At 47.3% G+C, this 12,500-nt stretch overlaps 1 protein-coding gene across 1 annotated transcript in view; it reads right to left on the bottom strand.

Moving 5' to 3' along the window:
• Window positions 1–6,165: 6,165 nt before the first annotated feature.
• The window catches only part of ttc27 (tetratricopeptide repeat domain 27), a 312,286-nt gene continuing 305,951 nt past the window's right edge, over window positions 6,166–12,500 (bottom strand). The window contains exon 20 of the mRNA XM_056291937.1: window positions 6,166–6,602. Coding sequence (XP_056147912.1) covers window positions 6,477–6,602 — 126 coding nt within the window. The 3' untranslated portion in view covers window positions 6,166–6,476. The remainder of the gene's footprint in view (window positions 6,603–12,500) is intronic.

A 12,500-nucleotide genomic window follows, 5' to 3' on the forward strand; every position in this document is an offset into this window, starting at 1 on the left:
TGTATTAAAGTGTTAATGTATTAATGTGTTAATGTATTAAAGTGTTAATGTGTTAATGTGTTATCCATTATCATCCACACCCACGACAACCCAGCCTGTTTCACGTCACAGTGGAAACACATCACCGTTACATCATTTGATGTGTATTTCTCTAAGGGGGGCTCATAATTCCTGGGTTCATCATGGCCTCCGCTGGAGTATGACGTGGTGAGGGGATGCAGCCAATTGTACACACACACACACCCCACACACACACACACACACACACACACACACACACACACACACACACACATATATTTATAGAAGAAAATAAACATTGAGCCACAAGCATTTCCTTCAAGAATGTGTGTGTGTGTGTGTGTGTGTGTGTGTGTGTGTGTGTGTGTGTGTGTGTGTGTGTGTGTGTGTGTGTGTGTTGGGGGAGAGGGGGGGGGGCAGGGAGGGTGAGGCTGGGAGAATGCAGGTCTAAATGTGACCTATGAAGGCTGATGGTAACCAGAACCCCATTATCACGTAACAGCGTCCTCTGGTGGAGCGCCCCCCGTCACCACTGCTCAGGATCAGCAACGATTTAGTGTCGTTTCTTTCCCGTACTTGTGCTTGACCCTGCATGGACGGGACTGGGCGAGGCCGCCGCAAACCCGAACTCGCACGTTTCCGCACGACAGGTGCCCGAAGAAGAAGCACCGAGGGTGGTCTGACAGGACGCGGAAGTGGGGCAGGCTAAGCTAACTGCTAGCCCATGATGCAGACCGGCGGTTCCCACAGTCATCCTGCACAGTGATTTTTTTGTTGAGTTTGGATATGTGTGTTAGTTTGGGTATGTGTGTTAGTTTGGGTATGTGTGTTAGTTTCGGTATGTGTGTTAGTTTGGGTATATGTGTGTTAGTTTGGGTATGTGTGTTAGTTTGGATATGTGTGTTAGTTTGGATATGTGTGTTAGTTTGGATATATGTGTTAGTTTGGGTATGTGTGTTAGTTTGGGTATGTGTGTTAGTTTGGGTATGTGTGTTAGTTTGGGTATGTGTGTTAGTTTGGATATGTGTGTTAGTTTGGATATGTGTGTTAGTGTGGATATATGTGTTAGTTTGGGTATGTGTGTTAGTTTGGGTATACGTGTTAGTTTGGATATGTGTACTAGTTTGGGTATGTGTGTTAGTGTGGATATATGTGTTAGTTTGGATATGTGTGTTAGTTTGGATATGTGTGTTAGTTTGGATATGTGTGTTAGTTTGGGTATATGTGTGTTAGTTTGGGTATGTGTGTTAGTTTGGGTATGTGTGTTAGTTTGGATATATGTGTGTTAGTTTGGGTATGTGTGTTAGTTTGGGTATGTGTGTTAGTTTGGGTATGTGTGTTAGTTTGGATATATGTGTTAGTTTGGATATATGTGTTCTTGTGATTCTTGGATGTGTGTTTGTGTGTTTGTGTTGCGCTGCTGTGGGCTGGGGGGGGGGACCATGTGTCGTTTCATTTCATGTGCACTTGCGCGCATGAAATGAAACGACAAATAAAGTGTTCCTGACTCTGAGGAAAGGAACAAGAGAGGACATTGATGCCGTCTACATATTAGAGTCCACAAATGCGCCACCCTGCACTGGACTGTTTAGTCTAGGGTGTCCTTCTGACAGAGACTCCGTGAACCTCCACCTCAGCTAATTACCAAAAGCTGATTAGCAGCGGGCAGCAGCGTGATGCCTCCCAGCATCCCTGCGGGGTGAGAGAACGTTTCTCTTAGAGAGCGTTTCCCATTTGGACTTGGCTTAGAAAGAAGAAGAAGAAGAAGAAGAAGAAGAAGAAGAAGAAGAAGAAGAAGAAGAAGAAGAAGAAGAAGAAGAAGAAGGAAACCCATGTGTCCCAGGCATGAGTCACGGTGCTGGTATGTGACAGACCGAGCAGAAAGAATCCCTCCACACATTTACAAGATGGGGTTCACCACACGACACGTGAAATCACTGCGGTATTTCTGACTAACGCTGACATAAGACCTGCAGCTCGGCTCCTTTACAAGGACGCCGTCAGCTTGTTACACAGAACCGGCAGGCAGGCCGGACCCACGACGCCACACACCGGGACACACGAGAGAGGAGCCCTCGGTGATGTTGTGAGGTAACGGCAGAAACTCTCTAGAGTGTTTGTCTGGAACGGCATCTGATGAAACGTTAACTTGGAACGGCTGAAAAGAGAAAACCCCGCATAAATTGTGTAGATGACAAGAACCTCCAAGAGAGACATTAATTGTTATCGTTTTTATTACATGACTCACTCGTGTTTTGGAGCGGAATCTGGACCTGGTATGACATCACATCCTGTTCATCGGTTAATGCTTTTATCAGCCTGGAATGCAGAGGGCTGTGTGTCGGCGGGTAACTAATAAACCAACAGATTCTTTTCCAACACACCCGCTGACTCACACATGGTGGGACACCGTCCTGACCTTCTAATTCATCCATCTCTCTCATGTGACAGGAAAACCACATTACCCTATCTGTAGAGGGAGACGAGTGTCTTGACACGTCCTCTCCGTCTAAGCTGCCCTTCTCCCTCACATCCTCCGTGGGCCGCTGCAAATGAGCGGAGGCCGAGTCTCCGCTTCACCGTGACAAACCGACACCAGGCAAAGGAAACAAACTCTCTTCCATAGGAAAAATAAACAAAGAAAGCAAGAGAGATAAAAACCAAAGCAATGTTCGGGGTTATTTCCCCACTGGATGGAGGAAGAATGTGGGAGCCTCCAGACATCGTGCGATAGGGGGGTGGGAGCGTGGCTGATGAGGTATTGGGCCTATGTTGAATCCATTGTGGGTGTGGGCGTGTGAGCGTGTACACACACTTTCCTTTCCTCTGTGCAGTGAGGGTGAGAGCGTGCACGGGACGGTTCCCCAGACCGCCTCCCTGCAGCATGAACATCACATCTAGTGTGGGAAGATGGCCTCACCCAGTACCGGTGTGGGAAGGCGGCGGCGCGAATTCACGTTTGCGGCGGCCTCACCCAGCACCGCCCATGCAGTGTCTTTGTCCACGTCTGCGTCTAAGTTTGTCTTCGTGTGATGGCTGGGAGAGCTGGTGCTGGATCGGCTGGGAGAGCTGGTGCTGGATCGGCTGGGAGAGCTGGTGCTGGATCGGCTGGAAGAGCTTGGTCTGCTGCGTCCTGTGGGCCCAGGGACCACGGCCCGGCCTGGAGCTGTGCCCGAAGAGGTAACGCCGAGGGCGGCCAACCTGGTATCACAAGATTTCGTGTCATAGTCATGAAATTTAATCTATGAAATGTTGCTGGGCGACACGATGTCACTGAAATGTTCTTGTCCGGCACCACGAAGTTGTTTCCAATGCCTTCCTATGGGCCAAGTTTTTCTTGCGTGAGTCACGTTATCAAGATGCTGGCTCTGGCTGGTCTGGCCTCCAGTGAGAATGCCGGTCACTCACATATATTTGAAAACACAAAAACTACGGTGGTTAGGGTTAGGGTTATATCTTGTAGTGAGTCCGCCGCCCACTAGGGGGCAGTAGAAGGGAGAAGTAAGAAAATGACGTAAAAAAGCAGTGAGGAAAACAAAGAGCGCTGATGTAGACGGTTACTGAGCAGTCGTGTCGTTTCTGCTGTCCGACATGTGGATAAATAACAGTTAGGGTTAGGGTAGTTTTTGTGCTTTCTGGCAAACTCCAAGCGGGCTGTCATGTGCCTTTTACTGAGCAGAGGCTTCCGTCTGGCCACTCTACCATAAAGGCCTGATTGGTGGAGTGCTGCAGAGATGGTTGTCCTTCTGGAAGGTTCTCCCATCTCCACAGAGGAACGCTGGAGCTCTGTAAGAGTGACCATCGGGTTCTTGGTCACCTCCCCTACCAAGGCCCTTCTCCCCCGATTGCTCAGTTTGGCTGGGTGGCCAGATCTAGGAAGAGTCCTGGGGGATCCAAACTTCTTCCATTTACGAATGATGGAGACCACTGTGCTCTTTGGGAATTTTCTGTACCCTTCCCCAGATCTGTGCCTCGATACAATCCTGTCTCGGAGGTCCACAGACAATTCCTTTGACTTCATGGCTTGGTTTCTGCTCTGACATGCACTGTCAACAGTGGGACCTTATATAGACAGGTGTGTGCCTTTCCAAATCATGTCCGATCAATTGAATTTACTACAGGTGGACTCCAATCAAGGTGTAGAAACATCTCAAGGATGATCAGTGGAAACAGGATGAACCTGAGCTCAATTTCGAGCGTCATAGCAAAGGGTGTGAATACTTATGTACATGCAATATTTCAGTTTTTTATTTTTAATAAATTTGCAAAAATTTCTACAAAACTTTTTTCACTTTGTCATTATGGGGTATTGCGTGTAGATTGATGAGAAAAAAAAAGGAATTTAATCCATTTTGGAATAAGGCTGTAACATAACAACATGTGGGGAAAGTGAAGGGGTGTGAATACTTTCCGGATGCACTGTATGTGTGTTAGTTTGGATATATGTGTTACTTTGGATATGTGTGTTAGTGTGGATATATGTGTTAGTGTGGATATATGTGTTAGTGTGGATATGTGTGTTAGTTTAGATATATGTGTTAGTTTGGATATGTGTGTTAGTGTGGATATATGTGTTAGTTTAGATATATGTGTTAGTGTGGATATATGTGTTAGTGTGGATATATGTGTTAGTTTGGATATGTGTGTTAGTGTGGATATGTGTGTTAGTGTGGATATGTGTGTTAGTGTGGATATATGTGTTAGTTTGGATATGTGTGTTAGTGTGGATATGTGTGTTAGTGTGGATATGTGTGTTAGTGTGGATATGTGTGTTAGTGTGGATATGTGTGTTAGTGTGGATATGTGTGTTAGTTTAGATATGTGTGTTAGTTTGGATATGTGTGTTAGTTTGGATATGTGTGTTAGTGTGGATATGTGTGTTAGTGTGGATATATGTGTTAGTGTGGATATGTGTGTTAGTTTAGATATGTGTGTTAGTTTGGATATATGTTTTAGTCTGGATATGTGTGTTAGTGTGGATATATGTGTGTTAGTTTGGATTTTTGTGTTAGTGTGGATATGTGCGTTAGTGTGGATATGTGCGTTAATGTGGATATATGTGTTAGTGTGGATATGTGTGTTAGTTTGGATATGTGTGTTAGTGTGGATATGTGTGTTAGTGTGGATATGTGTGTTAGTGTGGATATGTGTGTTAGTGTGGATATGTGTGTTAGTCTGGATATGTGTGTTAGTCTGGATATGTGTGCTCTTGTAGTTCTTGGATATGTGTTTTTGCCTCTGTGTTGCACTGCTGTGGGCTGGGGGAAACCAACGACAAATGACGTGTTTCTGATGCTGATCCTGATCCTGGTCCATCTCCAGCAGCGGCTCTGAGAGGTCCTCCACAGCTCCTACAGGGGGACACTCTCCTCTCGTAGTGGTTTGTTACAAGCCGCTGCACGGCGACCTCCAGCCCACACGTTCTGTGCTGCGTCGTCTTACAGCCACACAGCAATGTCCTAGTTTACAGAGCTTCCTGTTTAGTTTCAAACTGTCATCCTCACAGCGGCACCGCTGGTCTGCAGAGGAACCTCCACACACACACACACACACACACACACACTGCTGAAGAAATGGATGAAGCCACAACTGGTTTTTTACGTCTCTACAATATTTACATGACACATAAAATCAGTTCTTTTTTCTACCAGGGCATCCGGGGGGCGTGGCGGTCTGTTCCGTTGCCTACTGACACGGGGATCGCCGGTTCGAATCCCCGTGTTGCCTCCAGCTTGGTCTGCGGGTGGGAAGCCAGATGTGTCCCGGTCGCTGCACTCAAGCCTCCTCTGGTCGGTCGGGGCACCTGTTCGGGGTGGGGGGTGGGGGGGGTAGCGTGATCCTCCCCCTGGTGAAACTCCTCACCGTCAGGTGAAAAGAAGCGGCTGGTGACTCCACATGTATCGGAGGAGGCATGTGGTAGTCTGCAGCCCTCCCCGGATCGGCAGAGGGGGTGGAGCAGAGACCGGGATGGCTCGGAAGAGTGGGGTAATTGGCCGGGGGGGAAATACAAAGGGGGAAAATACAAATAAATAATTAATTGAAGGCACATTTGGCGCCCGTCTGAAAGCGGGTGCGTTTATCACCGAAACAGAAGTGGATTAAAAGAACGGCTACACAATGAGACCCTGAGATGTAAAAAGGCTTTCCCAACACTTTTAATTACTTCGAAGTCAACGGTTATCTTTCATGGTGGACACGTCGATAGGCACGGTCTTGAGTAAAAATATAAGCCGGACAGAATCTGAGTCGCCGGACAGAATCTGAGTCGCCCGTCAGAGTCCAACCATGGGGAAACGGTCACAAGCCGAACGAACACAAAACCCTCCAACCGGAGAAAGCAGGGCCTCTGAAAGCAGACGCCCCCGTGATGGGCGGACCCGTTGGAGGGTCCGCCGGGCGCTCTGTTCTGGTTGAGACCCTCTGTCAGCAGGACCCCTGACAGACTTCTCGGAGGGTTATTCAGACTGGCTCCGCAGACCGCCGCCGAGGTCCTGCATCTCCGTGATGAGCCGCTCCAGCTCCTCCACGCCGGCCCTCAGCTCCTCGTGGACTTCGCCCGTGGCCACATCTGTGTGCAGTTGCTGCAAAGAGAAGGAGGGGGAGGGAAGATGTGAATGTTGTGATGCTCGGCAGCATCACGGTGTTGGACGACGAAGGGACGACACTATTCTCCACTGACGGCTTTGTAGACCAGCAGCGGGAGATGTTCAGACGCTAACCAAGCAGTCACTGACTGACGTCAGAGAGAGCCACCACACGTCCCCCTGCTGGCCAATATGTAAAATGCTATGACGACAATCACGGTCACACCCCACGCACTATGAATATACACGTATAACACGGGATGTGCTTATTTTTGCAAAATACACCATGTTTAACAACCCAGCTGAGGTTCACCACTGTTTGGTAATGTAAGGTGTAACATCCAGCCAAAATTAATTTTAACATAGTAATCCCTTTCCATATTTCAGACCTACTTTTGTGCTACATTTTAGGTAATAGATTCTCATGATCATTAAATTTGACCACATTATGCATCATGACAAGTCAATATCTGAATTCCACCCCCATACAATACCATTTAAAGACTACTACTACTACTACTACTACTAGTACTACTGCTCCCGTTAGGGGGCGCCACAGCGGATCATCCGTCTCCATCTGTTCCTGTCCTCTGCATCTTCCTCTGTCACACCAGCCACCTGCATGTCCTCCCTCACCACATCCATAAACCTCCTCTTTGGCCTTCCTCTTCTCCTCTTCCCTGGCAGCTCCATATTCAGCATCCTTCTCCCAGTATACCCAGCATCTCTCCTCCACACATGTCCACACCATCTCCATCTTGCCTCTCTTGCTTTGTCTCCAAACCGTCCAACCTGAGCTGTCCCTCTGACATACTCGTTCCTAATCCTGTCCTTCTTCATCACTCCCAATGAAAATCTTATCATCTTCATCTCTGCCACCTCCAGCTCCTCCTCCTGTCTTTTCATCAGTGCCACTGTCTCCAAACCATACAACATAGCTGGTCTCACAACCATCTTGTAAACCTTCCCTTTAACTCTTGCTGGTACCCTTCTGTCACAAATCACTCCTGACACTCTTCTCCACCCACTCCACCCTGCCTGCACTCTCTTCTCCACCTCTCTTCTGCACTCCCCGTTACTTTGGATAGTTGACCCCAAGTATTTAAACTCATATGCCTTCACCACCTCTACTCCTTGCATCCTCACCATTCCACTGTCCTCCCTCTCATTCACACATACTATGTATTCCATCTTGCTCCTACTGACTTTCATTCCTCTTCTCTCCAGTGCATACCTCCACCTCTCCAGGCTCTCCTCAACCTGCACCCTACTCTCACTACAGATCACAATGTCATCCGCAAACATCATAGTCCACGGAGACTGCTGACTGATCTTGTCCGTCAACCTGTCCATCACCACTGCAAACAAGAAAGTGAAACTTTACATAATATGAATATAGTACACGTATACCACAGTATGTAATTATTTCTGCAAAAATCCCATGTTTAACAACCCAGCTGATGTTCATCACTGTTTGGTAAAGTGCAATATCCAGCCAAAATTAGTTTTAAAATAATAATCGCTTTAAATATTTCAGACCTACATTTGTGCTACATTTTAGGTAATAGATTCTCATTATCATGAGTGTTGGTAACGTTTATGCATCACGACATGTCAGGATCTGGATTTCAGCCCCATACAATGCCATTTAAAGACAACAAATGCCAGTATTGAATTACTGCCCAGTCCTAACACATCCATACATAACATGAGTGGGCCTTGTTTATGTACATTTAGTTTGGGTCAATATAACTAGAATTACTTCTCCGCGAAATTCGTGAAAAGTTGAATTGTATAGTTGGGAAACTCTGAAGAATGCTGATGGAAATAAGACGGATGAAAACCCTTATATGCTAACTCGCTGAAAAGTCATTTAAACGGCAAGAGTAGTGAAGCGGGTGTTTTCTTGAGGACCAGACTGCATCGATCAGCAGTGAGAGACATAATAACAGTGGTGTCCACATGGACTTAAGAGTGGACACTGCTGTGCTGCGCTAGTCTCTTTTTTTGGTCAGTTATTTTTATTGAACGCTGGGTTAAGTCACGATCACCTCTGTCACAGGAATAAATCAAACTACACACCAGGGCCTTCATTACTTCGTTATGCTGCCTTCTCCCCGGCCCCGGTCCCATGAGAGAGCTAACCGAAGAGAACATTATCAGGGTATATACAAAGGGTATATAAAACACAAATTTCATCATCATCATCATCAGAGGTCACTCAGGGTCGAGTATGACTGTCCTCCTACGAGGTCCTTGCGGGAGGATGCGTGTGGAGAGGCTGATGCGCCTGCAGCCACCACATGGTCCTTGGCAGGAGGTGGCCAGAGTCCAATGGCATGGAGAACCAAGACAATTGGGGACCACCCTCCGTTGCAGCCTTCATCCACCTTCACCGGCATTGTCTTCCTCCAGTTCCACCATTGAGGTCTTTGTTGGATGGCGCTTCGTCTGGAACCTCCCCTTGACCTCTCCGCCTTGGGTGACCCTACCAGGAGCCAAGCTCCGGACGGCTTAGCTTTTGGGATCATTAGTACACGCAAGCTTCTCCACCATGACAAGGTGGCGATGCAGGAGAAGAACATAAAACACAACATCACACGTACACACACACACACGGATACGCATACATCAGTGAAACAAGTCACAGCCACTCTGATGTTTTGTTAGTCCGACCCAGAGAGAGTTTAAGAATGTTTTACCATTTTTAAATCAGTTTGGATTTTACTGGTCTTAGTGGTTTGTACTACGTTTCAATTGGATTATCATTCGCCACTTTACCATAAAATCGCAAATGCCCAAGCGTGTTTTATTAGGAATAATCTACCATACAACTAGCTGATATCCCCAACTGGGAGGAAAAAACGACTACCTAACCTGTCACAACTCCTTTTAAGGGCCACAGCTGTCTCTCTTTTCCCAGCGACCACCACCGGACCCTATAAGTTATGTTATGCCTCCCCTCACTTCACCATCCGGATGTAACGGCTGCCTACAAGTGACCCAGAAGATCTCAGATTTGGAAGAGAGAACATTCATTCTGCACCAGATCCAGGACGAGGAACAAGTCTTTGACTCTGTGGTCAACGTTGGCCCCGCTGTTGCCGTTGCATCCGCCGAGGAATTGGACTCTACTTTCCCATGTCCGGATGTCCCGCTGTGCAGGCTGCAGACCACTGGACCCGGCTGAGAGCTAAGCCCAAGGCCCTGGTTAGCTCCACCCCTATCCACAAGGAAGCACGGACTGCTGCCCATGAAGGTAAACGTGGTGGGAACTTCCCCTTTTGTCCCCATCCACCTCAGTCCCTCCAGCTGACCAACATACTTTCCATCCTGGATGAGCAGGACTTCCCCCCACTTGCCAGCCACTGCATCTCACCTTCTTCCTCAGAGTCTGAGGATCCCTTGTCACCGCTTCCACTCTCCAAGGCTGTGTCCACGCAGTCCATTTACCCTGTTGACCGTTGCTGTCAACGACGTGCCCCCCCTTCGCAACCCGGCTACGTGCAGTTAACCCCTTGTCCTGTAACCCGCTCTTCAGTTCGAGAGAGGGCACGTTCTCAAGGACACACTCCCTTTTCACGATCCGGCTGCATGCAGTTCACCGATGGTCCTGAAATCCCCTCTTCGTTTCGGACCTCCACCCCACCCCAGCTTCACCGATCATCGGTGATTCCATAGTCAGGAACCTTAAATCAAAAATGGCTGCAAAATATTGCTTCCCCGGTGCCACGTTTTTAGACATGGTTCAACAGATTCCATCTCTTCTGAGTGAACATCCTAAAGCCAGAAATGCTGTTATCCATGTCAGCACCAACAATACTGCCTATCAGCAGTCTGAAGTTCTAAAGCACGATTTTAACAGTCTATCTGAATCACTGACGGACTGCAAAATCTCCGTTTTTATCTCTGGGCAGATTCCCCCTCTCTGTCGAGGTGTAGGGCGTTTTACCAGGCTGCTTAGTCTCCATACTTGGCTAAATTCAGTAGCCAAATATGGGGCCATTTCTGGTAGCCATTTCTGGGGGCGTGCATCCTTCTTTAAAAGAGATGGCATTCGCCCCACTACGAAGGGCACCCATGCCCTTGCTGCAAACATTCTCCATGCCATCTCCACTCAACCACGCACATGACAAACCATTCCTGCAGCACACCTGGACACAACACCAATCGCTGAGTGAAACTCTTCTTCGCTGCTACTGACATTCTCCATCTCGCTTACTAGCGCCACCCATTGGCGTAAAGAACATACACGTTCACTCACAGCCTCTAGCATTCCTGTTAAGATTACTCCCAGATTGAATATTAGTTATCCAAATCGTTCTGTACTGTCAACAGACTTAACATGTGTCTCAAGTTCTAAATATCCTCAAAGGATCTCCACTGTTCCAGGACGAAGGACCCCAAATCCAAAGTTTGGTGGTGCTGACTATCAGAACCTACTATAATGCCGGTTGCTTCCCACTGCATCTGAATCCATTAAAGCTAAATTCACCTTGCTTAATGTGAGGTCCGTCTCCAGCAAAACTTGGTAACACTTTCTATGAAGCTTGCATCTATAATGCCCTATAAGCATCTATACCGCCCTATAAGTGTAGCTATAAGTCATTGTAAGATTCACTACAACCATGCATATGCCCTCACAACACCTCAAAACTACCTTTATGAAACATTATGTCAATTTAAAACGGATTTATGCATTATAAATATGTCCTCATTAGCCTGTTTATCTGTCAAATGTCATAATGCATTATAGCCAACTTGTCTTGCTGAAGTTCTGTAGAGATGCATAATGAGACTTCAGTACTATTTCACAGTCTTCAGCCATAGCCGTTAGTCATTGTAATACACATTGTAGGAAAGCATGGGTGTTATAGATGCAATAGATGCTTATAGGGCGTTATAGATGCTTATAGGGTGTTATAGATGTTTATAGGGTGCTATAGATGCTTATAGGGTGTTATAGATGCAAGCTTCATAGAAAGTGTTACCCTAAACTTTTATTTTAAATTATTTTATTATTACCGAGGATCTCGATTTCTTATTCCTAACAGAAACATGGTTAAGCCCAGTCGATCCCAACCAGTTTGAATCAACTCTGTCCTCCAAATTAAGTTCTTCAGCTCACATGACCTGGGGGAGCTGAAGAACAGGGATTTCCCCCCCGTTTTTCCCCTCAATTGTACTTGGCCAATTACCCCACGCTTCCGAGCTGTCCCGGTCACTGCTCCACCCCCTCTGTCGATCCGGGTAGGGCTGCAGACTACCACATGCCTCCTCCCATACATGTGGAGTCATGAGCCGCTTCTTCTCACCTGACAGTGAGGAGTTTCACCAGGGGTCGTAGCGCGTGGGAGGATCACGCTATTCCCCCCAGTTCCCCCGACCCCCTGAACAGACGCCCCGACCAACCAGAGGAGGCGCTAGTGCAGCGCCCAGGACAGACACCCACATCTGGCTTCCCACCCACAGACACAGCCAATTGTGTCTGTAGGGATGCCCGACCAAGCCAGAGGTAACACAGGGATTGGAACCGGCGATCCCCATGTTGGTAGGCAACAGAATAGACCAGCATGCCGCCGGGCGCCCCTCACATCTTGAAGTTACTCTTAATGTGGGGAAAAACATATTAGCAGAGCAGCTAGCGCCTCATGAGGAACTGGACATTATAGCGTTACGGGTTAAATGACTGAATATGGGTCACGTTCCGACTGAGGACAACGGTATGAAATACGGCTGCGGGTTGTTTCCCACATTATAAGAAACGCCACACCAGGTGAATGAGTTTTGCTGAGCTCAATTTCCGTTTACCTTACGTAAATGATTATCGTAGACATTTAACACGGATGAGCGTGTATCTAAAACGGACTTAAGTAAAATGAAAGGCTTTTAGGA

Source organism: Lampris incognitus, chromosome 13, assembly GCF_029633865.1.
Source record: "Lampris incognitus isolate fLamInc1 chromosome 13, fLamInc1.hap2, whole genome shotgun sequence".
NCBI classification, from domain to species: Eukaryota; Metazoa; Chordata; class Actinopteri; order Lampriformes; family Lampridae; genus Lampris; species Lampris incognitus.